Source organism: Gorilla gorilla, chromosome 20 (assembly GCF_029281585.2).
Source record: "Gorilla gorilla gorilla isolate KB3781 chromosome 20, NHGRI_mGorGor1-v2.1_pri, whole genome shotgun sequence".
NCBI classification, from domain to species: domain Eukaryota; kingdom Metazoa; phylum Chordata; class Mammalia; order Primates; family Hominidae; genus Gorilla; species Gorilla gorilla.
Window position 1 is genome coordinate 47,288,343 of NC_073244.2, and position 26,999 is coordinate 47,315,341.

At 42.8% G+C, this 26,999-nt stretch overlaps 2 protein-coding genes across 20 annotated transcripts in view; one reads left to right on the forward strand and one right to left on the reverse strand.

Moving 5' to 3' along the window:
* ZNF565 (zinc finger protein 565) overlaps positions 1-26,999 on the reverse strand; it is an 81,127-nt gene that overhangs the window by 37,455 nt on the left and 16,673 nt on the right. For 2 of the 3 annotated variants that reach the window (XM_055369098.2, XM_004060570.3), the window contains exon 1: positions 118-196. The exons of the other annotated variant lie outside the window; for it this stretch is intronic. The gene's annotated coding sequence lies outside the window, so the exon portion shown is untranslated. Of the gene's footprint in view, positions 1-117; positions 197-26,999 lie in introns of those variants that run through there. 3 annotated transcript variants of the gene reach the window in all.
* Positions 119-25,678, forward strand: ZNF146 (zinc finger protein 146). 17 transcript variants are annotated; one of them, XR_010131960.1, is made up of 6 exons: positions 304-426; positions 3,038-3,111; positions 6,386-6,542; positions 10,864-10,983; positions 13,680-13,751; positions 22,599-25,678. XR_010131960.1 is itself a non-coding variant. In XM_055369103.2 (5 exons), exon 5 carries the CDS (start codon positions 23,364-23,366, stop codon positions 24,240-24,242), a length of 879 nt encoding a protein of 292 aa, XP_055225078.1. In that variant the 5' UTR covers positions 119-250; positions 3,038-3,111; positions 10,864-10,983; positions 13,677-13,751; positions 22,599-23,363; the 3' UTR covers positions 24,243-25,678. The 17 variants fall into 17 exon arrangements, 16 of the variants coding, with proteins under 16 accessions (XP_055225078.1, XP_018871810.1, XP_055225087.1 ...); XM_055369103.2 differs by lacking the exons at positions 304-426; positions 6,386-6,542 and adding an exon at positions 119-250 and having other exon boundaries at positions 13,677-13,751; XM_055369104.1 differs by lacking the exon at positions 6,386-6,542 and having other exon boundaries at positions 257-385; positions 13,677-13,751.

The following is a 26,999-nucleotide window of genomic DNA, read 5'->3' on the forward strand; positions in this document are numbered from 1 at the left end:
CTGAGTCGGGGCCTGGCTCGTTTTGACATTTTTGCGCCCACGAGGCTTCGGAGAGGGCGTCGCCACTCCAGACCCTCCAGCAAGCTTGAAGTCATCTGACGCTAAAGGACTACTTACCTCAAGAGCTCCATCGTCACAGAAGGAGGCGGCCAAGTTCGCGGGGGGAGAGGAGGAGACAGAGAGTCGACCAGTAAAGCCTCAAGGGAAATGTAGTCCAAGGCCTGAGAAGCGACGTTGCTGGTAATAGAAGGTAATTCAGTACCAGCCTGGGCCTGGCCGCGGTGACCGAGGCGGGCCGCGTCGCGGAGACTTCTGGGAGTGCTTCCTCGCTCTCCGAGTGCGCAAGCGCAGCGCACCGAGTGGACATTTTGGTCTTTGTCCGCGGGTCAGTACGGCCCCTGGGTCCACGTGGCGCGAAAGTAGGAGGTGGGATCTGGGCGTCTCGGGTCGGTCGGACCGGGGAGGTTAAAGGGGAGGATTCCTGATCTTTAGGGGCGCGGCGCGAGGGCAGGGAGTGGGTCTAAGAGCTTCTGGCCTACGTGCGGGGCGGAGGTGGGGGCCTCTGAGGCCGGTTTGAACGAGTGTGACCGAGTTTGTCCTCAAAGTTTGACCTGATGTTTGGGATTGTTGAGTGAATGTGAAACTGGGTGCGGGATTGTGTGTGATTGTGCCTAAGAGGGAGATGTAGGAGACCAGCATTGAGGTATAACGTTTGAGCTGCACTTCCCTTGTCGAAAGTGCTGATGATTATAACGGTGCCATCTTCCTGGAGCGTCGTTTTTACTTGAAAATTGAAGGGGTGGAAAAGCTAAGTGGTGAATAATTTTAAAACGAGTTTTTATATAAAAGCATTTCTTTTTAATTGGAGTGGCATGCAAATCACCGTGACTTTTTTTTTTTTTTTTTAAACCAGAGTGTTTCGAAGGAACTTCAGTTTCGGGGTGCCTACTTCAGACTATTCAAATCCCATCTTTGGGGTACTTAAATAGGGCTGTTAAGCAAAGCCCTGGACTAAACAGCATTGTACGCTTTGAGAAGCAATCCCATATAACGGCGCCCAGGATGAGGGAGTCAAAGGTTTTAGGTTAGGCACAGTTATCCTCATTTTTTGAAGAAAGCTTAATTGTTGCAGTGTTTATCTATGAGTCTGGACTAAATCCTAGGTGTCTTAATCCCTTAATGAGTCGAGGCGTTCTCAGGTTGTATGGATTTTGTGAAGTAATGGAGAATGCTACTGACATCTCCAAAGATGCATTTTCTAAGGAAATCACCCCGCCCCCGCTGTCGTCATTGACATAGTTTTAAATTATAAAAAGTTAAATAAAGTAATTGGGTACCAAGTTAATATCTATAAATAAATAGCCTTCTAATTTACAAATATCAGTTAGAATACATAGTTGAAGAAAACTAATATTTACAATAGCAGTAAAAAGATGAAGTATTGTGGAAGAAACTTAAAGGTTCAGAACTATTAGGAAAGAACTTTAAAATACTACTAAGGGGCATAACAGATGTGAACAAATAAATATACCATGTGACATTAAGAAGTGTGCGCAAACTTAAGTAAATGTATTAATTTACTGTGATCTTGGCCGGGTGCGGTGGCTCATGCCTGTAATCCTAGCACTTTGGGAGGCCGAGATGGGCGGATTACCTGAGATCAGGAGTTCGAGAGGAGCCTGGCCAACATGGTGAAACCCTGTCTCTACTAAAAAAAAATAAAATAAAAAAATACAAAAATTAGCCGGGCGTGGTGGCGGGTGCCTGTAATCTGAGCTACCGTGGAGGCTGAGGCAGGAGAATCGCTTGAACCCGGGAGGCGGAGGTTGCAGTGAGCTGAGATCTCGCCACTGCACTCCAGCCTGGACAAGAGCGAGATTACGTCTCAATAATAGTAATAATGTGATCCTAATAAAACTATGGACAGGCTTTTCTCTTTTGGAACTAGGGGAAATGATCCTAGACTTACTATGGAAAGAGACAAGCTGCAAGAGCCAGTACAGACTGAAGAAGAAAAGTCGTTGAGGTGTGGGGAGGTGGGGACCCAACACATTTTAAAATATAAAGCCTCAGCCCGGGCTTGGTGGCTCACACCTGTAATCCCAGCACTTTAGGTGGCCAAGGCAGGAGGATGGCTAGAGTCCAGGAGTTAGAGACCAGCTTGGGCGACATAGTGAGATCTCCCGTAGTCCTAGCTGCTTGGGAGGCTGAGGTGAGAGGATCACTTGAGCCTAGGAGGTCAAGGCTGCAGTGAGCAGAGATCCTGGCGACAGCATTCCAGCTTGGTGGACAGCCAGACCCTGTCTTTTTTTTTTTTTTTTTTTTTTTTGAGTTGGAGTCTCTCTCTGTTGCCCAGTCCAGAGTGCAGTGGCCCAATCTCTGCTCCCTGCAACCTCTGCCCCCCAGGTTCAAGCGATTCTCTTGGCTCAGCCTCCCGAGTAGCTGGGATTAGAGTTGCCCGCCACCACACCCGGCTACTTTTTTTGTATTTTTAGTAGAGACAGGGTTTTACCATGTTGGCCAGGCTGGTCTTGAACTCTTGACCTCAAGTGATCGGCCCGCCTCGGCTTCCCAAAGTGCTAGGATTACAGGCATGAACCACGGTGCCTGGCCGACCCTGTCTTAAGAAAGAAAGAAAGGAGAGAGAGAGAAGAAAGAAAAGAAAAACAGTTCATGCCCATCAGTGGGAGATTGGTGTACATCGATACAACAAAATAATACATAGCTGTACAAAAGAATGAGGAGGAAGCTCTTTATATACTGAGACGGAAATAACTTCAAAATGTATTCAAAACTCCATCTCAAAAAAAAAAATTCGAAAGATACATAAGAAATAATAAAACTGGCTGTTGGGGTGGGGGTACTGGAATAGACAGGGCAAAGGCTTTGTATTTTTAGTAGAGACAGGGTTTCACCGTGGTGACCAGGCTGGTCTCGAACTCCTGACCTCATGTGATCTGCCTGCCTCAGCCTCCCAAAGTACTGAGATTACAGGCATGAGCTAATTTTTTTTTTCTTTTTCTTTTTTTAATTAAAGGAAGACATAGGCCAAGGAGCCAGACTTCCTGTGTTAACTCCTTCCTCTGCCACTTTTTACCTTGGGGACCTCAGGTAGGTACTTAAACCTTGGGCCTCAGTTGCTCATTTCATAGTATAGAAATAATAGCAATATTTGATTCAAAGGGTGATTGTGTAGCTCCAGAAGTTAATACATGTAAAGTTCTAAGAATAGTCCCCAGTGTGTAGTAAGTACTTGATTAATGTTAAGTACTAGTACTTTTTATTACTAGCTGCAAAAAAAATGCTTCCTCAGAAAATATTATAGTCCTGTGTCTGGTAGGAATTTCTGAAAGAATAAGATATGTAGATGCACTTTTGTTATTAATATTTCTTTTTTTTTTTTTTGATGGAGTCTCACTCTGTCGCCCAGGCTGCAGTGCAGTGGCCTGATCTCGGCTCACTGCAGGCTCTGCCTCCCTGGTTCATGCCATTCTCCCGCCTCAGCCTCCTGAGTAGTTGGGACTACAGGTGCCAGCCACCACGCCTGGCTAATTTTGTTTTTGTATTTTTAGTAGAGATGGGGTTTCACCGTGTTAGCCAGGATGGTCTGGATCTCCTGACCTCGTGATCCACGTGCCTCAGCCTCCCAAAGTCCTGGCATTACAGGCGTGAGCCACTGCGCCCGGCCTAATATTTCTATATTTCAATTTTTTTACTTAAAATTTTCTTTTTTTGGGGGGAGCGGTACAGAGTCTCGGTTTGTCGCCCAGGCTGGAGTGCAGTGGCACTATCTTGGCTCACTGCAAGCTTCACCTCCCAGGTTCACGCCGTTCTCCAGCCTTAGCCTCCCAAGTAGCTGGGACTACGGACGCCCACCACCACGTCCGGCTAATTTTTTGTATTTTTAGTAGAGACGGGATTTCACCGTGTTAGCCGGGATGGTCTCCATCTCCTGACCTCGTGATCCGCCCACCTCGGCCTCCCAAAGTGCTGGGATTACAGGCGTGAGCCACTGCGCCTGGCCACTTAAAATTTTCTGTGGATGTTTCCTTTTTTAACTGGAATCAGGAAGTTAGATTTGTTTTTTGATTTTTGAGATGGGGTCTCACTCTGGCTCAGGCTGGGTGCACTGGTGTGATCACATCTCATTGCAGCCTCCACCTCCTGCGCTGAAGAGATCCTCCCACCTCAGCCCCACCCCCCCAGTGGTTGGGACTACAGGTGTGTGCCACCACGACCTGCTAATTTTTAAACCTTTTTTTGTAGAGATGGAGTCTTACTGTGTTGCCCAGGCTGGAAGTTAGATTTCTGTGTTTGAGTTATGTTTATCTTTAGAAAGTCATCATTATCTGCTCCTTTGGAAGATTTGTTCTTTGATTTCTATGATTACTTTCGCATGGTTCTAATTAAGAATCTCTGATGATTTTTTTTTTAATTCTAATTGTGATTGATTTTTGGCCAGAATACATCAGAGGTGATCTTACATACTTCAAATTGCATACCATTAGGAGAGATATACCAGATGGCTGGTGATTGTTACTTCCCTTTGACCAAAATGTTATGTTTACGTTGGTTCATTCTCATCAGTCATTTAGTGGATGGTTTTAAAACCAATACATAATTCTTGACTGGATGAGTAAATTTCTACAGGTATTGTAAAGTGATGATTTTCTGGGTTTTTTGTTGTTGTTGTTTGTTTGTTTTGTGTAAAAATATAGTAGTCTATACGTTAAGAGAAACTTCTGGGAACAAACTAGAAATGATCCCTGGAAGTATAGTCTTAATTTCTCTTGTCTTTTTATTCCTTTTACATTTATTTCATTGTTACATCAAATTGTATCTTTTTTTCCCCCCTGGCTTTTTCTTTCTTAAACATCATCCTAAAGTTGTGTATATTTAGCGTGTTCTAGAATCAGCTGCACTTTTTGATGCCAGTGGACACCCCTTCAGGTCATTCTTGTCTCATTTTGGCTGACATCATTGATCTTGGAAGGTTTTCCTGCGCTGCAGGCTTACTTGTATCTTCCTCCCAGACTTGGAATTGACCATTTCTCCAAGGAGCTCTGGTTCCTTTTATTGGAGAATGGTATTAGAGACAAGATCAAGGGTGTGCTCATTGCCCAGGGGTAACATTGTTTTAAAGCCATTTTAAATTGCAGAGCATTTAAAAAATACATTTTTAATGTATTTTTAAAAATCATGAGTCCATATTCATATTTCTAATTCACTTTAAATGGTATAGTATTTTTACCTAATTTCGTAGCTCCTAGTTGTTTTTTTTAATTTAATTTAATTTTATTTTTGAGACGGAGTCTTGCTCTGGTGCCCAGGCTGGAGTGCAGTGGCACGATCTCAGCTCACTGCAACCTCCGCCTCCCGGGTTCAAGCGATTCTCCTGCTTCAGCCTCCCGAGTAGCTGGGACTACAGGGGTATGCCACCACACCCAGCTAAGTTTTTGTATTTTTAGTAGAGATGGGGTTTCACCGTGTTAGCCAGGATGGTCTCGATCTCCTAACCTCAGGTGATCCGCCCACCTTGGCCTCCCAAAGCGCTGGGATTACAGGCGTGAGCCACGGTGCCTGGCCTCCTAGTTGTATTTTATAGTAAAAAATATGAAACAAGTTATAAGTACTTATTTTGTTTGCTTTATCCTGCAATATAAAGAAAATGGTTTCAGTAACAATGCTGATATTAGTAGTAACCATAAACATACTGTATCATGTTAAAAAATTCTTTCTTTAATATATGTAACTATTTTTGTTCTTAAAATGCATCTTTTTTTTTTGAGATGTTGTCTTACTCTTTTGCCCAGGGCAGAGTGCAGTGGTGTGATCTTGGCTCACTTGCAACATCTGCCTCCCCAGTTCCAGCGATTCTCCTGTCTCAGCCTCCCGAGTAGCTGGGATTACAGGTGCCCGCCACGACGCCTAGCTAATTTTTGTATTTTTAGTAGAGACAGGGTTTCACCATGTTGGCCAGGTTGGTCTCGAACTCCTGACTTCCTACTCGCCTTGGCCTCCCAAAGTGCTGGGATTTCAGGCATGAGCCACTGAGCCCAACTTTTAAAATGCATCTCACTAAAGATGTATGTAGTCAAAGAACTCTGTTCTAAAGTCATTTGAAATCGTTTTTCTGAGGAATTATGTTACTAAATTAACATACAGTTGGGTTCATTTGTTGTTTTCAGGTTAAGGGACTGCTTTTTTTTTTTTTTTTTTTGAGACGGAGTCTCACTCTGTCCCCTAGGCTGGAGTGCAGTGGCGCGATCTTGGCTCACTGCAAGCTCCGCCTCCCGGGTTCACGCCATTCTTCTGCCTCAGCCTCCCGAGTAGCTGCGACTACAGGTGTCAGCCACCACGCCCGGCTAATTTTTTGTATTTTTAGTAGAGACGAGGTTTCACCATGTTAGCCAGGATGGTCTTGATCTCCTGACCTCGTGATCCACCCGCCTCAGCCTCCCAAAGTACTGGGATTACAGGCGTGAGCCACCGTGCCTGGCCAAGGGACTGCTTTTTAAAAAATGAATTTGATTACTATTGAAGTAAGTAATGCATTTCTGTGATTCAACAAAGATCTATCTCACAGATATATCTCATTCTGCTCCCTTCCCCCAGTCACATTCTTCTTTGTCTTATGTAAACATGTCTTGTTTTTTTTTTGTTTGCTTCTTGTTTATCCTTCAAGTGGGTTTTTTGTTTTTTGTTCTGTCACTAGTATATATTTCTCTTCACTCCTGTTTCCCTCCACCTTACATAAAAGATAGCATACCATATGCACCTCCCTATGTCTCAGTTTCTTTAATAACAATATGTCCTAGAGATAGCCCTTCCTTTTTTTTTTTTTTTGAAATAGTCTCGCTCTGTCACCCAAGCTGGTGTGCAATGGTGTTAACATGGCATACTGCAGCCTCCAACTGCTGGGCTGAAGTGATCCTCCTGCCTCAGCCGCCTGTGTAGCTGGGACCACAGGCACACTCCACCACACCTGGCTTTTTTACTTTTTGTAGAGACGAGGTCTCACTCTGTTTCCCAGGTTGGTCTCGAACTCCTGAGCTCAAGCAGTCCTCTTCTCTTGGCTTCCCAAAGTGTTGGGATTACAAGTGTGAGCCACTACACCCAGCCAAGGTGTTCCTTCTTAATCATAATCTTTAAAAAAATTTTTTTTCAGCTGCTGTATAAATAAGATGTCATTATTTGGATGCACCATGGTTGATTCAGTTAATCCCGTTGTTGAGCATTTGGATTGTTTCCAGTCTTCTGCTGTTGCTAACAATGCAGTAATGAATAATTTTTTTATGTGCGCCATTTTATACTGACACAGGAGTAGCTCTAAACTAGACTGCTATTAATACAAATGGCGCTGCCCAGTGGGTAAGTACTTACACTCCCACGAGCCATGTGCGAGAGCATCTTCCCCTTAAACTCACCATGAGTGTAGTGTCGAATATTTGATATTTCACTAGGGGCATAAGAGACAATCTGAACTTCAGTGTAGGTTTCATTTACATCCCTTCTTATGAATGAGAATTTTTTTTTATATGTTTAAAGGCCCGTATGTATTAATCTAGGAACTGTCTATTCATATCCTTTTCACCATTTTTCTATGGGGTGTCTTTTCCTTAGAGGAGCTGTTTATAAATTAGAAAGGTTAGCCCTATATGAAATGAGTGGTGGCTTTTTTTTTTTTTTTTTTTTTAGTTTTCATTTGCATTTGGACATTGTTCACAGTGGTTGTTTCTTCTTTTTTTTTTTATCTTGCAGAATTAAGAGGTTTTGTTTTAATTTAGTAATAATAGTTTCTTTTTTTACATAGCCGTGCTTAGAATGAGCCCCCTGTGGTTGGTGAGCACAGAGGCATCTCCGCACCACACCAAAGAGCTTTTTATTTATGTATTTTTTAGAGGCAAAGTCTCACTGTGTTGCACAGGCTGGCCTTGAACCCCTGGGCCCAAGCAATTCTCAGCCTCCCAAGTAGCAGGGACTACAGGCAGTGCACCACCATGCTGCTATGGTTTTCTTTTTATTTTTAAAACTTTTGGCTGGGCGCGGTGGCTCACTCCTGTAATCCCAGCACTTTGGGAGGCTGAGGCGGGTAGATCACTTGAGGTCAGGAGTTTGAGGCTAGCCCGGTCAACATGGTGAAACCCTGTCTCTACTAAAAATACAAAAAATTTAGCCAGGCATTGTGGTGCACGAGATCACGCCACTGCACTTCAGCCTGGGCAACAGAGTGAGACTCCGTCTCAAAAAAAAAAAAAAATCTAGTTACATTTTTTTCTTTTTGAGATGGAGTATCTCTCTGTCCCCCTGGCTGGAATGCAGTGGTGCGATTTCGGCTCACTGCAAGCTCCGCCTCCCGGGTTCACGCCATTCTCCTGCCTCAGCCTCCCAAATAGCTGGGACTACAGGTGCGTGCCACCATGCCTGGTTAATTTTTTCGTATTTTTAGTAGAGACGGGGTTTCACCATGTTAGCCAGGATGGTCTCGATCTCCTGACCTCGTGATCCACCCGCCTCGGCCCTCCAAAGTGCTGGGATTACAGGCGTGAGCCACCGCGCGTGGCTGATTCATCAGTCTTTTATGGTTATAGTCTGAAAGCCTTTTCCACTCTTAAGTTTCACCGATATTTTCAAATTCTTATAAAGTTACAGTTTTTTGTTGTTTGATTGTTTTATAGTTGGATCTTGATCTGTCACCCAGGCTGGGGTGCAGTAGCGTGATCACAGCTGACTGCAGCCTTCATATCCTGGCTAATTTAAAAAAAAAAATTGTAGAGATAAGATCTCCCTGTGTTGCCCAGGCTGGCCTCAAACTCCTGGGCCCAAGTGATCCTGCTACCTTGGCTTCCCAAGTCAGAGCAATAGTTTTTTTAAGATTTTGTTTTTTATTTTAATTTATAATCCATTTAGATTTTATCCTGGTGTATGCTATCAGATATGCATCCAGCTTTACCTTTTTCCAATTGGCTACCGCAATCTTTGACATCATTTATTAAAAGGTCTTACCTGGCTGGGCACTGTGGCTCACGCCTGCAATCCTAACACTTTGCAAGGCCAAGGTGGGTGGATCACTTGAAGTCAGGAGTTCGAGACCAGCCTGGCCAATATGGAGAAACCCTGTCTCTACTAAAAATACAAAAAATTAGCTGGGTGTGGTGGCACATACCTGAATCCCAGCTATTCGGAGGCTGAGACAGGAGAATCGCTTGAACCTGGGAGGGCAGAGGTTGCAGTGAGCTGAGATTGTGCCACTGCACTCCAGCCTGGGCAACAAGAGCCAAACTCCGTCTCACACACATTAAAAAAAGGTCTTATGTTTACTATTTTTAGGGATGCCACTTTGATTATATACTAAATTCTCACATTTATTTGGTCTGTTTCTGGGTGTGAGCAGAAAGACTGAGGACACTGCTATAGCCCAGGTGTAACAACCAGGGAAAATATTTATCTTCTTACTGTTGAGGCTTTATCATTGTGTTTTACTTTGTGGTATAGCTAGTCTCTTAATTGCTCGTCCTTTTCAGTGTTTCCTGGCTATTCTTGCTTGTTTATTTTTCTTTGTAAATTTTAGGATTAGCTTGTCTAGTTCCAGAGGGGGAAAAGGTAGAACTAGTTTGTTATTTTTATTGGGATTGCATTAAATTTATAAAATAACTTGGGAATAGGGACATTTTTATGACATTAAATATTCCTCTTTATGTACGTGATACATATTCTCATTTCTTTTTGGGTCCTCTAGGGTGTTTTAAAATTTTTTTCATACAGGTTTGGACACTTCTTACTAAGTTTTTTTCTGGATGTTTTGTTTTATGTTGCTATGAATGGAGTCATTGTTGGTATATATGAAGCTGTTGATTTCTACATACTAATATTATTCCCTGCTTTCCTTACTTAGTTATTTGTAATTAGATTATATAATTGAGGCAGTGGGCATCCTTGTCTGTTTACAATCTAATAGAAATGCCTTCAGTGTTTTTCTATTACTTTTATTATGATGATTTGCTTTTCAGTGTTTTTACATTAGATAAGATACTGGCTTTTATGGTCAGATATAGATTATGATTATATAAATATAGATTACCCATGCTGCCTGGGTCAGTGGGAGTGTGAGCAGAAAGACTGAGGACACTGCTAATAGCCCAGGTGCAACAACCAGGGAAAATCTGTTGATTGAGGAAACAACAATCCCTCAAAATTTCGTTATTGCATCCTTAAACAAAAAATCAAATGGGACAGAAATAAGATGTCTATTCCTATTCTTCTGTTTTCTGTCGATTCCCTTCTTTTGGGTGACTGTTTCTTTACTCATTTCCTCTGTTTATCTTTTGTGGTCTATTTATAGCTTTGTTTCCTTCTTAAAAGTTTTGTGTCTTAAGTTCATTTTGTTATGTTTCAGTTTTCATCTGCTTTGTGATTCTTACTTTTTTTTTTTGGCTCACTGCAACCTCAACCTCCTAGGCTCAAGCAGTCCTTTTTTCTCAGCCTGTCAAGTAGCTGGGACTACAGGTGCATACCACCACACCTGGCTAGTTTTTGTATTTTTTTTTTAGTGATAAGCAGGCTGATCTTGAACTCCTGGGCTCAAGCAGTCTACCCACCTCAGTGTCTCAAAGTGCTGGGATTACAGGCATGAGCCACCAAGCCCTGCCCCTGCTTTGTGATTCTTTTTTTTTTTTTTTTTTTTTTTTGAGACAGGGTCTTGCTTTGTCACCCAGGCTGGAGGGCAGTGGCATGATCACGGCTCACTGCAACGTCCACCTCCCAGGCTTAAGCAGTCCTCCTGTTTCAGGCTCCCAAGTAGCTGGGACTACAGACATGTACCACCCCACACCCTGCTAATTTTTGGATTTGGATTTTTTGCAGAGATGGGGTCTTGCCGTGTTGCCTAGGCTGGTCTTGAACTTCTGAGCTCAAGTGATCCTGCCCACCTCAGCTTCCCAAAGTGCTGGGATTACTGGCATGAGCCACTGCGTCCAGCCCACGGTAACATTTCTCCCTGTGTCTTCAGCAGCAGTAATAGTCTGACAACTGGCAAGTTCCCATTTCTGTTCTAGCCCTATTCTGAGCTCCTGATCTGTATATCCAACTGCCTAATCGATCTCTCTGCCTGCATATGTTCAGAAACCTACACTCTGAATGTATAGAGTCTCAAACTTGATCTCCCTCCTGCAAGTTGCTTCCAGCCAACTCACCTTCTCGTGTTTCTGTCATGTATGTTTCAGTTTAAATCATGCTCTAAGCCTTATATCTCTGACACACCCCATTAGGAATTGGTGATCAAGCTTTTTCAACATACATAGTGGATGGGGGGTATATATGTGAAACTTAAATTTTTTATGATTATGCTTTTTTATATGATTACAACTTTATAGAAGAGTTGGAATAGTACAGAGAAGTCCCATATATCCTTTACCCAATTTCACCAATCATTTACATTTTGGTTGTTTTATTTTTCCTTCTCTCTTTCTCCAAATGTGTATGATTTTTTTTTTCCTGAACGATTTGAAACCAGTTGTGGACATGCTTCCTTTATCTATAAATACTTCAGCATGCATTTTCCAAGAACAAAAACATTCTTTTTCATAACTACAGTACAGTGATCCAAATCGGGAAGTTTAACATTGATACATTAGTATTATTTAATCCAAAGTCCATATTCAAATTTGGTCAGTCATCCCAATAATGTCTGCTATTGATTAAAAAAATTTTTTTGGGCCACGTGCAGTGGCTCACACCTGTAATCCCAGCCCTTTGGGAGGCCGAGGCAGGTGGATCACCTGTGGTCGGGAGTTCGGGAGTTCAGCCTGACTAACACAGAGAAACCCCGTCTCTACTGAAAATACAAAATTAGCGGGGCATGGTGGCGCATGCGTATAGTCCCAGCTGCTCCAGAGGCTGAGACAGGAGAATCGCTTGGACCTGGGAGGTGGAGGTTGCAGTGAGCCGAGATCGCGCCACTGCGCTCCAGCCTGGGCAACAAGAGTGAAACTCCGTCTCAAAAAAAAAAAAGATTTTTTTTTTGGCTGGGCGCAGTGGCTCACACCTGTAATCCCAGCACTTTGGGAGGCAGAGGTGGGCGGATCACCTGAGGTCAGGGGTTCAAGACCAGCCTGGCCAATGTCGTGAAACCCTGTCTCTACTAAAATTAGAAAAATTAGCTGGGTGTAGTGGCGCGTGCCTGTAATCCCAGCTGCTCGGGAGGCTAAGGCAGGAGAATGGCTTGAACCTGGGAGGCAGAGGTTGCAGTGAGCAGAGATCATGTCACTGCACTCCCAGCCTGGGCAACAGAACGAGTCTCTGTCTCAAAAAAAAAAAAAAAGAAGATTTTTTTTTTTCTTTTGGAGTGCAGTGGCTATTCATAGGCATGATCATGTATTTGCAGCCTGGAAGTCCTGGGCTGGAGTGATCTTCCTCTCTCAGCCTCCTGAGAAGCTGGTACTGCATGTGCACACTACCACACCTGGCTTAAAAATGTTTTTTGAACTAATGGATGAACCTGTATTCCAGGTTGTTGCTTTTCTTTTTTATGACAAGGTCTCACTCTGTCAGGCCATTTTGAACTCCTGGGCTCAAGTCATCCTCCCACCTCAGCCTCTTAAGTAGCTGAGACTACAGGCGCATACCATTGCGCCCAGCTAATTTTGTATTTTTATAAGGACGGTGTGTCACTGTGTTGCCCAGCCTGGTCTTCAACTCCTGCACTCAAAACGATTCACCCACTTCCAGCCCCCCGAAGTGTTGGGATTATAGGTGTGAGCCACTGCACCTGGGCCAGGACATCTCTAATATGAAATAGGACACGGCACGGTGGCTTACACCTGTAATCCCAGGACTTTGGGAGGCTAAGGTGGGTGGATCACCTAAGGTCAGGAGTTCGAGACCAGCCTGGCCAACATGGTGAAACTCTGTCTCTACTAAAAATACAAAATTAGCCAGGTGTGGTGGTACACACCCGTAATCCCAGCTACTCAGGAGGCTGAGGCAGGAGAATTGCTTGAAACCAGGAGGCAGTGGTTGCAGTGGGCTGAGATTGCACAATTGCACTCCAGCCTGGGCAACAGGAGTGAAACTGTCTCAAAAAAAAAAAAAAAAGAAAGAAAGAAAGAAAGAATTTCACTCAGTATAATGCAAAAAGGATAAATAGTAGGACTTCAGGAAAATGTTTGAGTTTTTATTCTTGAGTACTGTCAGAACAACTTCCTACACATTGTGCCCATGTGCTTTAGTTCTGATGGGAACATGTTAAAGTCAGACATGGGTGTTGAATTCATCCACGAATAAGGGCCGTAGTTAAAATCCTCTCAGGACCCTGAGTGGGAGTGTGGTGCTAGAGAAAAACAGCAATCACTCACACAAGGTGTGAACAGCTCTCCTGTGTAAGTAAAATTCTGAAAGTTAATTCTCCCTTTCTCCCATTTCTGGATGTGTGTAGACTTTAAATGGTTTAATGAGCATGGCTTTGAAGTTTAGGATTCTAATGGCCCTGGTGCCTTTGCCCACACGATTGTGTGTGCTTTAGTCACTAAGGCAGAAGGTCATTACTTTGTTCTGTGCATCTTTGGAAATTGCACCCTCATTCTTCAGAAGGCCAGGAGACCCCAGGGCTCAGCCTGAGTTCTAGGATGGTACTTTGGCCCCAGCATTAACATTGTAATACTGTGTCATTTTCCCAATAGCAGGTTATATGATCCTCTGTTGAAGCAAGAAGACAAACTGTATGGTGGAGAAAGAAGTGGGAAGGATCTGCGCGGGTGAGTAAATGACAGGCAGGCCACAGTTTTTCAGTCAGCATTGATTCCTCTGAAGTGCTTCAAAGGATGTTTTCTTCCAGGCTGTAGACATAGAGTATTGCTTGGTATGAGATTTTTAGATTCCTGAATGATGCTTCCAGTCATCATTTTTGTGTGTTTCATTATTCTTCTTTCACCAGATTCTAGAGGGGCCAGGCGCCCCTCCTGTTGCTGTTCTGACGTCAGCCTTCTGCTTCGTCTGTGCCGCCACTGTGGTGGCTGTTCTCCTTCATCCGCATACCTTTTCCTGTCCTTACACATTGTCCTTTATACTTTGTAAAACCTTATATATTGTCTGATATTCAGGTTCCTTTTTGTTACTACCTTCTCTCATCCTTTCTAGTGGCTGAATGCCTCAGAATTATATTTTACACCTGTTCTCACACTTCCCGTTGTCTTCTCACTCATCTCTGCCATCGTAGGTCCATGGACTCCTCTGCCTACCTTTCTTCTGCTCCCATGTACCTCTGTCATAAGTTGTTGACCTAGAAATCAGTTTTTCCCTCTGCTACTTTTATGTGTGGGGGTCTATATGTATGGCACAATTACAGCTCACTGTGGCCTCAGCTTCCTGGCCTGAAGTGGTCCTCCTGCCTCAGACTCCCGAAAAAATCTCCTCTTAACTCTGACTCTTAGTCCTGCAGTTTTTTTGCAAAGTTGTGGTCACGTTTAAGCGTGTCACGTATATCCTTCTTGAGGTAACCTAGGAATAAGCCAGTATATTATATCTATGCTGCAAATATATATACATATAAGCCCTAATTTTTCCTTTTCATATAAATGGTGGTATGTTATATATTCTATTATGTACATAAGTTTTTTTCTTAGAATTCTCTGTCAACACATAATTTGTTATTTATTTATTTATTTTCATTTTTTTGAGACAGAGTTTTGCTCTGTCACCCAGGTGGCAGTGCAGTGGCACAGTCTTGGCTCACTGCAACCTCCGCCTCCTGGGGTCAAGTGATTCTTGTGCCTCAGGCTCCCGAGTAGCTGGGATTACAGGCATGTGCCATCACACCTGGCTAATTTTTGTATTTTTCGTAGAGATGGGGTTTTGTCATGTTGGCCAGGCTGGTCTCCAACTCCTATCCTCAAGCGATCTGCCTGCCTCGGCCTCTCAAAGTGCTGGGATTACAGGTTTGAGCCACCGCGCCTGGCTAACGCATAATTTAACCTGTCTCCTACTAATGGGCATTTAGGTTGTTTTCAGGCATCTGCTATTGAAGACACAAGTGTGTATACTTGTTTATATTGCTTTGCAGAAATATACAGAAACAACTACATAGCATTTACTTTTTAAGTGGAATGCAGGGTCAAAGTTATGTTTATAAATTTAATTGAGATAAGCACATTGCTCTCAAAAGAAGTAAACCCATTTACGTTTCTACCAAGCTGATATATTCACATCCTACAAGTATTTATTGCATGATATGTATTAGGTATTATTTCAGATGCTAGAGAAATGTCAGCTATTAAAACAGTCAAAAATTTCTTCCTCCTAGGGACTATGTTATAATGGGGAGACAGACAACGAGTAAATACTTAAAAAATGTATACTATCAGATAGTGATAAGTGCTGTGGAAAAGAATAAAGTAAGGGAAAACTGGCATAGAGAGGGCTAGTTGGGGTTGTAATTTTAAATCAGCTTGGTGGGGAAAGGTCTCAGTGAATGCCATTTGAAAAAAGATCTGAAGAGTGCGAGAGTGGGCGTGCAGTATTGGGTGGAAGATCGTTAGCCAGAAGGAACAAAAGTGTTAAAAGCCCTAAGTCAGGAGAAGCTTGCTGTCCTGTTCAGAGAACAGTGATCAGGGCCGTGGGCTGGAAGAGAGAGGGCAAAAGGGAATAAGAGTAGCAGTGGTTAGGTAACAGGTCAAATCACAGGTTTCAACATTGATTCTGAGTGATTTGGGAGACCCAACAGAGGGCCAGCCTTCCTTCCTTTTCCTTTTCCTTTTTTTGAGACTGAGTCTTGCTCTATCACCCAGGCTGGAGTACAGTGGTGCGATCTCGGCTCACTGCAACCTCCACCTTCCAGGTTCAAGCGATTCTCCTGCCTTAGCCTCCCAAGTAGCTGGGATTACAGGCACCTGCCACCACGCCGGCTAATTTTTGTATTTTTAGTAGAGACGAGGTTTCACCATGTTGGCCAGGCTGGTCTCGAACTCCTGGCCTCAAGTGATACACCTGCCTTGGCCTCCCAAAGTGTTGGGATTACAGGTGTGAGCCACTGCTCCCAGCCTATCAGAGGGATTTGAGCAGAGGAATGATAAGATCAGAATTACATTTTGAAAGGAATAATCAGGTCTGTTGTATAGAAAATAAACTATGTAGGGGGCCAAGGCTAGAAGGTTAATTGGAGGCCTTTAAAAAAAAAAAACAAAAACAAATTTTAAAGTTCAAGAGGGCACCAGTTTCTATCTCCCTAAATTCCTGACTTCTATATCCAGCTGTCTACTTGAATACTCATTTATATGATCAACAGACATGTCATAAGCAACAAGTCCAAAAGAAAACTCCTGATCTGTCTCAAAAATTTCTAGGTGAAAGAATCTGTCTCCAAAATCTGGGTGAGAAAGTGATGGTAGTTTAGTGACAGGTAATCACATTTTTTTCTTGTGTGTGACTGAGTCACGCTCTGTTGCCCAGGCTGGAGTGCAGTGGCGTGATCTCGGTTCACTGCAATCCCACCTCCCAGGTTCAAGCGATTCTCCTGCCTCAGCCTCCTGAGTAGCTGGGACTATAGGTGCATGCAACCATGCCTGGCTAATTTTTGTATTTTTAGTAGAGATGAGTTTTCACCATGTTGGCCAGGATGATCCTGATCTCCTGACCTTGTGATCCACCTGCCTCGGCTTCCCAAAGTGCTGGGATTGCAGGTGTGAGCCCCCACGCCCGGCCTGTCTGATTTTTAAAATAGTTTAAAGGAATAGCTTACAGATTGTATGCGGGGTATGAAAAGAGTCCAAGGTTTTGATTTGAAAAACTGGAAGAAAGTGGATTATCATTTAGTGAGATAGGAAATCTGTAGGAAAAAAAAAGAAAATTGTGCCCTCGTCTGTCCTGCTATACTAACAGGCTGCTTTATTCGATGGTGGTGTCTCTTGCTCAGCCCTACATTCCCTACCATTCAGGGATGTCAGTGGGTCCGTCAAGTTTCCTTCAACCAGCGTAACATTCCTGGATTCCATGATTGCATGCAAGGAGCTGTGATGAGGCCCTTAAAGCTGTCCTATGGTTGTGGAGAGCACCATACATACGGGCTCTTCTTGGCCGTGCTTAGTGGCTCATGCCTGTATTCCCAGCATGTTGGGAGACCAAAGTCAGAGGATTGCTTGAGACCAGCCTAGGCAACATAGCAAGACCGTCGCTACAAAAAAATTTTTAATTAGCCCGGTGTGGTGTTACACATCTGTAGTCCCAGCTACCTGAAGGCAGAGACAGGAGGATCGCTTGAGCCCAGAGGTGCAAGGCTGCAGTGAGCTATGGTTGAATCACTGCATTCCCGCATGGGCAACAGAGCAAGAACTTATCTCTGTTTTTTTTTTTAATTCTTTTTATTTAAAAAAAATTTTTTTTTTTTTTTTTTTGAGACAGAGTCTCGCTCTGTCGCCCAGGCTGGAGTGCAGTGACACGATCTCGGCTCACTATAGACTCTGCCTCCGGGGTTCAAGCGATTCTCCTGCCTCAGCCTCCCGCGCCCAGCCAATTTTTGTATTTTTTAGTAGAGACGGGGTTTCACTATGTTGGCCAGGCTGGTCTCGAACTCCTGACCTCATGATCCACCCATCTCGGCCTCCCAAAGTGCTAGGTTTACAGGCACGAGCCACCGCACCCGGCCAATAACCTATCTCTGTTTTTAAAAATAAATAAATAGATAAAAAAGGGCTCTTTCTTAGAAGAGTAATGGCAGCTGCCTACTCACATCCTTTCTCATATGACATTAGAATTATAATTACTTCCTACTCTTAACATTTTTTTCTCTTTAACAGATAAAAAGTAGAGAGCCAGACGCGGTGGCTCACACCTGTAATCCCAGCACTTTGGGAGGTTGAGGTGGGTGGATCACCTGAGGTTGAGAGTTCGAGACCAGCCTGACCAACATGGAGAAACCCTGTCTCTACTAAAAATACAAAAGTTACCTGGTCGTGGTGGCACACACCTGTAATCCCGGCTACTCGGGAAGCTGAGGCAAGAGAATCGCTTGAACCCGGGAGGCAGAGGTTGCAGTGACCCGAGATTGCACCACTGCACTCCTGCCTAGGCAACGAGAGTGAAACTCTTCTCTCAAAAAAAAAAAGAAAAAAAGAGGTTGATAGAGATGTTGTCTACAATTTTAGAAGAATAAATATTTCTTCTTTTTTTTGAGACATAGTTTCACTCTGTTGTCCAGGTTGGAGTGCAGTGGTGCCATCGTGGCTCACCGCAGCCTCTGCCTCCCGGGTTCAAGTGATTCTCCTGCCTCAGCCTCCTGAGTAGCTGGGACTACAGGTGCCCACCACCACACCCGGCTAATTTTTGTATTTTTTTGGTAACCAGTTTTCACCATGTTGGCCAGGCCTGACCTCAAGTGATCTGCCCGCCTCAGCCTCTCAAAGTGCTAGGATTACAGGCGGGAGCCACTACACCTGGACTCATTCTTAAGTTATAATTAACTATAATATCAATTCTTATTTTGGCATCTCCAGAGTTTCTGTCTTGCCTTACACAACTTTACCTGTTTTATGGGACAGACAGCTATCTAATTTCATTCTCATTGTATCTGAATGCTACCCAAATTAAAATTTTCATCCTATTATTTTCAGATCCAGAGATTACCTCAGACCAGTTTCATGTTATTTCTGGATTATTTCTTTTCCCGTGGTCTTTGTAATAGGATCAGTCAAGCCTTAAAAAGACACACTAAGCTCTCTTTAATAGAGAACAAAGGGCCAGGCACGGTGGCTCACATCTGTAGCCGAGGCGGCAGATCTCTTGAGCCTAGGAGTTCTAGACCAGCCTGGGCAGCGTGTTGAGACCCCGTATCTTTTTTATTTAAAAAAAAAAAAAAGGCTAGACTCGGTCGTTCACCCCTGTAATCCCAACACTTTGGGAGGCCGAGGCAGGCAGATCACCTGAGGTCAAAAGTTTGAGACTGGCCTGGCCAACATGGTAAAACCCCGTTTCTATTAAAAATACAAAAACTAGCTGGGCGTGGTGATGCACACCTATCGTCCCAGCTACTCGGGAGTCTAAGGCAGGAGAATCGGTTGAACCTGGGAGGCGGAGGTTGCAGTGAGCTGAGACTGCACTCCGGCCTGGGCAACAGAGCGAGACTCCATCTCAAAAAAAAAAAAACATACAAATTATGTGACTACAAATATGAACATATTTCTTTCTCTTTATAAAATTTTTGAATCTTGGCCTTTGATTATGAAATATTCTACTTATGTAGGTACTACTTATATAAACTTGAATTCAGTTTTCATTAAAATGTTTCTGTTACTTCTGCCTTTTTTCCTTTTCCCTCTGCTTGTCCATTACTTCATATTTTCCAGAGAAACTTACAAGTTCTCAGTAAATGATACCTTAAACATGGTTTTAGATTTTGCCGTCTATAGTCTGCATTATAATCCGGTTAAAAGGAAGGTCCATGTTTTATTTTTCTGATCAGTAGTTTGAGAACGTGTGAGTTGCTGTTAAATAATCTATGAATTTTTTGTGTGGAAATATTGATCAGTTCTTTTTTCTTTTTTCTTTTTTTTTTTTTTTCCCGAGACATAGTCTCCCTCCAGGCTGGAGTGCACCCAGGCTGGAGTGCAGTGGCGCGATCTGGGCTCACTACAACCTCCACCTCCCGGTTTCAAGTGATTCTCCTGTCTCAGCCTCTTGAGTAGCTGGGATTATAGGAGCGTGCCACCACATCCAGCTAATTTTTTGTATTTTTAGTAGAGACGAGGTTTCACCATGTTGGCCAGGCTTGTCTTAAACTCTTGGCCCCAAAGTGCTGGGATTACAGGTGTGAGTCACCATGCCCAGCCATTCAATTATTTTTTCATATGAACATTTTTTAAATATAACAAATGCTGAAGGAATAGTAAAAGAATCTCTTATGTACCCCCATGTGGATTCAATAATTAATATTTTGCCACGCTTTTGTATGTCCGTATCCATGTGTTTATTTTGTGTGCTGAGGCATCATGATGTTTTACTTCTAAAAAATTAAATATGTATTTTCTACCAAGAAAAGCAGCTCCTGGCCGGGCGTGGTGGCTCACGCCTGTAATGCCAGCACTTGGGAGGCAGATACGGGCAGATCACCAGATGTCAGGAGTTCAAGACCAGCCTGGCCAACATAGTGAAACCCTGTCTCTACTAAAAATACAAAAATTAGGCGTGGTGACGCATGCCTGTAATCCCAGCTACTTGGGAGGTTGAGGCGGGAGAATCACTTGAAGCCAGGAGGCCGAGGTTGCAGTGAGTCGAGATCGCGCCACTGCACACCAGCCTGAAGGGGTGGGTTTCCCCTCCACAGCTGTGGGCGTTTCTTGTCAGGTGGAAGGACAGACTTGGAAAAGAAAGAGACACAGAGACAAAGTATAGAGAAAGAAAAAATGGGCCCAGGGGACCGGCGTTACGGAGGACCTGCATACGGAGGACCTGCGCCGGCACCGGCCTCTTGAGTTCCCTTAGTATTTATTGATCATTATCGGGCGTTTCTCGGAGAGGGGGATGTGGCAGGACAATAGGGTAATAGTGGAGAGAAGGTCAGCAGGAAAACATGTGAACAAATGTCTCTGCATCATAAACAAGGTAAAGAAAAAAGTGCTGTGCTTTTGATGTGCATATACATAAACATCTCAATGCCTTAAAGAGCAGTATTGCTGCCAGCATGTCCCACCTCCAGCCCTAAGGTGGTTTTCCCCTATCTCAGTAGATGGAATATACAATCCAGCTTTACACGGAGACATTCCATTGCCCAGGGAAGAGCAGGAGACAGATGCCTTCCTCTTATCTCAACTGCAAAGAGGTTTTCCTTTTTTACTAATCCTCCTCAGCACAGACACTTTACGGGTGTCGGGCTGGGGGACGGTCAGGTCTTTCCCTTCCCATGGGGCCATATTTCAGACTATCACATGGGGAGAAACCTTGGACAATACCTGGCTTTCCTAGGCAGAGGTCCCTGCGGCCTTCTGTAGTGTGTTGTGTCTCTGGGTACTTCAGATTAGGGAGTGGTGATGACTCTTAACGAGCATGCTGCCTTCAAGCATTTGTTTAACAAAGCACATCCTGCACCGCCCTTAATCCATTTAACCCTGAGTTGACACAGCACATGTTTCAGTGAGCACAGGGTTGGGGGTAGGGTTACAGATTAACAGCATCTCAAGGCAGAAGAATTTTTCTTAGTACAGAACAAAATGGAGTCTCTTATGTCTACTTTCTACACAGACACAGTAACAGTCTGATCTCTCTTTCTTTTCCCCACACAGCCTGGGCGACAGGGCAAGACTCTGTCTCAAAAAAAAAAGGGAGCTCTCCCATATAACAAAATACCGTTTCACACCTTAGAAGATTAACCATGTTGTCCTAATATTAGACTACCCAGTCTATGTTCACATTTTTCCAATTGTCCGCAGAATGCCTTCCATAGTTTTTTTAAATTCCAGAATGTAATCAGGGTTCAAGCTTTGCATCTGGTTGCTCACCACCATGCCCGGCTAATTTTTTGTATTTTTAGGAGAGATGGGGTTTCACTGTGTTAGCCAGGATAGTCTCAATCTCCTGACCTCGTGATCCGCCCACCTCGGCCTCCCAACGTGCTGGGATTACAGGCAAGAGCCACTGCGCCCGGCCAGCCAGCATCTTTTGTCTTCAGCTGCAGAATGGTGCTGCAGGTCTTACCATATATGTGGGTTTGATCTCTGATTTCCGTATAGCAGCTCATTCCTGTCATCTCATTTGCTGAATGCCCCTGAGCTCTGATTAAAATTCTGCAGGGGATAAACTTCCATTTCATATGAAGGTGTGGCCAGTCCTTTGTTCTCGTGACTGGACAGTTCATGTTCAACTGTACCTTACACTTTTTTTTCAGCCACCATCCTTTATTCCTTTTGAATAAGGGAATTTGTACCATTTTCTCCTTATAATTTTAATGGGGTTTTGGGAGGAAGCACTTGTTGGTTGATCTATTCCTTTTCTTAGAAAGATGAGCATTATTTAGCCAGGTGTGGTGGCACACACCTGTAATCCCAGTTACTCAGGAGGCTGAGGCAAGAGAATTGCTTGAACCCAGAAGGCAGAGGTTGCAGTGAGCCGAGATCGCACCACTGCACTCCAGCCTGGATAACGAGCGAAATTCCGTCTCAGAAAAAAAAAAAGAAAAAAGAAAGAAAGATGAGAATTATTTTTCTTCCTTAGCATCCCAGGTAGACTTTCTAATTTTTATGTAGTTATCTTTTTCTTCTATTTGGCAATTCTTCATTATTTGTTATACAACTTGCTAAATTCTGAAATGGAAAGGTTATTTTTCAAGAGTACTTTCAGCTTTGTGGACCCATGAATGTTAATTTTCTACCTAGATCACCTCAAGTAGGGTTCCCTTCTCATAACTTAGTTGGAAGCATTAATAGTATAGATTATTTTCATATTGGGAGATGGGCTACCAGAGTTAATCTCAAAAAATTTTATTGCTAGTAATGGGAAAATTAACAAATAAAAGTGATAGTAATATAAAGGTAAGATGAAGGGCTTACCATATGGCAGCCATGGTTCTGGGCACTTTATGAATTTAACTCCTTTGTGCTATGGTTCTTTGTACTCCATTTTAGAAGAAGCCTGAGAAGATGATGCACAGATAGAGAGGCACCAGGACTTGGGAGGCACGTTGATCCATCTCCAGGAAAGACTGAGAAAAAGAGTGTTGAATATAAGAAAAAATACTTCCTCTGTTCTCAGGTCGTATTTGTTTTAAGGCCACACCTTTTTGAAGTTTTCAGTTTGAAACACAACCTGGACTGAAATCATGAGGGAGGTTGTGTAGGAAAGAATCATCAAAGGACTTAGTTGGGAGCTTCTCTACCACAGCTTACTCCTTATGGTATTAACCCTCTTTAAGTGTAAATGCCTTTGGTTTAAAACGTTTGTACCTCATCTGTTACCAGAGTGTTCATACTGGAGAGAAACCCTATGAATTTACTGAATGTGGGGGAACTGTTACTCATATGTTGCATTTTGTCGAACGTGCAAGTCATGCTGAAGAGAAACCCTGTGCTTCTAAGGAGTATTGACAAGCCCTTAGCTAGATGACAATCTCATTGAGAAGCAGAAAATTGATGCTGGAGAGAAACTAGTGAAGGTAGCAATACTTCATTGAATATTAGAAAATTTTTCTAGAGAGAAAGCATTGAATGTACTGAGTATGATAACATTTCCTCTCAAACCTTATCCCTTACTCTGCATTTGGGAGATCATACACAGAGAAGCCTTATAAATGTAAGAGATGTGGAAATATCTTCAGCCAAAAGTAAATCCTCACTCATCAAGAAATTTTTACTGGAGAGAAACCTTGTGAATGTGGGAAAGCTTCCATTCAGATGTCACACCTCAGCCAGCAGAGAATTTACAGTGGGGAAAACCCCTTTGCCTGTAAGGTATGTGGAAAAGTCTTCAGCCACAAATCAAACCTCACTGAGCATGAGCATTTTCACACGAGAGAGAAACCTTTTGAATGTAACGAGTGTGGAAAAGCCTTTAGCCAAAAGCAGTATGTCATTAAACATCAGAACACCCATACCGGCGAGAAGCTTTTCGAATGTAATGAATGTGGAAAATCCTTTAGCCAGAAGGAAAACCTCCTTACGCACCAGAAAATTCACACTGGAGAAAAACCTTTTGAGTGTAAAGATTGCGGGAAAGCTTTCATTCAGAAGTCAAACCTCATCAGACACCAGAGAACTCACACAGGAGAGAAGCCCTTTGTATGTAAGGAGTGTGGAAAAACCTTCAGTGGCAAATCCAACCTTACTGAGCATGAGAAAATCCATATTGGAGAGAAGCCTTTTAAATGTAGTGAATGTGGAACAGCCTTTGGCCAGAAGAAGTACCTCATAAAACATCAGAACATTCACACTGGAGAGAAACCCTATGAATGTAACGAATGTGGAAAAGCCTTCTCTCAGCGAACATCACTTATTGTACATGTGAGGATTCATTCAGGTGATAAACCTTACGAATGCAATGTTTGTGGAAAAGCCTTCTCTCAGAGCTCATCTCTCACTGTGCATGTGAGAAGCCATACAGGGGAGAAGCCCTATGGTTGTAATGAATGTGGGAAAGCTTTCTCTCAGTTCTCAACCCTTGCTCTGCATTTGAGAATACACACAGGTAAGAAGCCTTATCAGTGCAGTGAATGTGGGAAAGCTTTCAGCCAGAAGTCACACCACATTAGACACCAGAAAATTCATACTCACTAAAAACCCCATGAACGCCTTGAAAGTGGGAAAGCTTTCATTAGAAATTTGCACCTCATCATGCCCCAGAAATAATCCTTCTGAAGCAAAGCACCACGAATGAGGTTAACAAGTACTAAAAACTTAAGGGACACCAGAAAATTTGTACTGAAGAGAAAGACATGCATATGATTAAAAGCCTGTGTCCAACAGAGAAACCTGCAGATAATGGTGAAAGTTTAGGCACATTTTCACTAAAAGTGGGAACAGAAAATGGAGGCCTGTTTTTTATTGCTACCACCATAGATCTGGAGATCTTCGCCAGTAACAAGAAAAATAAGTTGTAAATATTGGAAAGGAACAGACAAAAATAGATGACATGGTCATCTACAACTAATATTAAGACTCCTCTGGTATTGCTTGAGCAGAGCAGAAGAGATTTCAAAAAAAGACCTATGCATTTATTAGAATTTGGAATATGATACAAGTGGCATCAGGAAGTGAGGAAATAATGGAACTATTTTTTTTAAGTGGAGGTAGTTTGTTCTCCAAGGGGGAAAAATAGACCATGAACTATACACAAAAGTGAATCCAGAGATTAAAAACAGAAATATGGAAAAGCTATATACTAAAATGCATATGACCTTGGGAATAGGGAAACATTCCTTGGAACAATTTGAGAAATACTTAGCGGTTCTACTTATGAGTATGAATGCTCAGGAAATACGCACTAGGATATTTACTGTGGCTTGATTTGTAGTAGCCAAAAATTAGAAACAACTGAGAAAGCCCATCACGAACAATATGGGAAATTCTTATGTAATACTATATATCTGTAAAATGCAACAAATGAAATCCACATGTATTAGCAGAAAGATCCCAGAATTGTTGAGGGGGGATCAAGTTGCAGAATGATACAGATAGTACAATGACTTTTTGTAAATTTGAATTAAAAGTTTCCTCACAAAACTCAGTACTATCTATTGGTAATGGATGCATATATGTATGTACATGTTTTTGAAATGGATTGGAAGGATACAGACCAAACTCTTGATAGTGGTCACCTGTGAAGAGTGGAGAAGGGAAAATAATGAGTGTGGGAGGTGGGATGGGTATTGGTTAAAGGGGACTTCAGCTTTTTATATAAACATCCACTTCTCTTTCAAAAGACTTCAAGTAAATATAAGAAGATACTGATTGATTCTGGATTGTGGTATAGGGATATCTTGTCTTATTTTTTGTACTTTTCTGTATTTTTAAAATTTCTCAAAATAGGAATGGGAGTGAGGATGGGAATGCTGTATCTGTGGAAGTCATGTTATACTGGATTCATTTCCAATTAAATACTAAACATTTTATAGAAAATATTTCTAAAATTTTATCACGGATGAATGGATGGACTTGCTCTCTATGTAATATGAAATTAATCTATTTTATTAAAATTTAAAAGGACAGCACAATCCAAATCTGTTTTAATTATTTTAACATGGTATACACACTATATCGGGGTTCCCAGCTCCCCCCAGCTGCATGGCAGGAGGTGAGTGGCACGTAAGCGAGCATTGCCACCTGAGCTCCACCTCCTGCCAGATCAGCGGTGGCATTAGATTCTCATAGGAGCGCGAACCCTATTGGGAACTGCATGTGAGGGATCTAGGTTGTGCGCTTCTTATGAGAATGTAATGCCTGATGATCTGAGGTGGAACAGTTTCATCCTGAAAACATCCCATCCCCATTCTTCTACCCCCACAAACCGTCCGTGGAAAAATTGTCTTCCATGAAACAGGTCCCTGGTACCAAAAAGGTTGGGGACCGCTGCACTATATGATCTCTGTCTTCGTATTTCTAACATTTTGCAGAATGAGCTTAGAAAACTTTAACTTTTTCTTTGTTCATACATGCACAGGCTTCATATAATTGGTCTTTTTCAGTTAGGCTGATTTTGGAATGTCAGTTTTCCTCTCCTGCATATTTCCATGGGAAACGTGTGCATTAAATATTAAATTTTTGATAATATCTTTTTTTTTTTTTCCCCATCTTGCTCTGTTGCCCAGGCCAGAATACCATGGCAGGATCTTGGCTCACTGCAATCTCCTCTGCTTACTGGGCTCAAGCAGTCCTCCCACCTCAGCCTCCCAAGTAGCTGGGACTACAGGCACGCACCACTATGCTGTGCCAATTAAAAAAAAAAAAAAATTGTAGCGATGGGGTCTGTCTATATTGCCCAGATTAGTCGCAAACTCCTGGGGTGAAGTGATTCTCCATGGCCTGTTCAAGTGCTGCCATTACATTACAGGTATGAGTCACCATGCCCAGCTAATTTTAGTTTTAAAAAGAGAAAACAACTTCCCATAACTTCCACAGTTCAGTGCATTAGATGCCAACACCTGCGTGTCTGTCTCAACCTGCGAGCTCTGTCACTCCTCCCACTGCTGTTACGGAGAGAGAATGGGACGGGTATGAGAAAAATGGCTCAGACCCTAGACAGAGTTCTATTTTGTAAACCAGCCCTTCATGAAAATTTTTTTATTCTTTGATCACATTATAATATAAAGAATATTATTAAAGGTTTTCTTGAATAATGGTGAATGTCAATAATATACAGCATTTGAGCTTGATTTTGAAACCTTAAAAAACTCATTAAATGGCACTGCATCACTGTATCTTTTAGCCTTTTTGGAGGAATTAGATATTTAAATGTATAAATGAATCTGCCCTTTCTATTATAATGTACCCCATCTTTTTCTCTGCTTTCCCTGTTTGCACATAAATTTCACATTT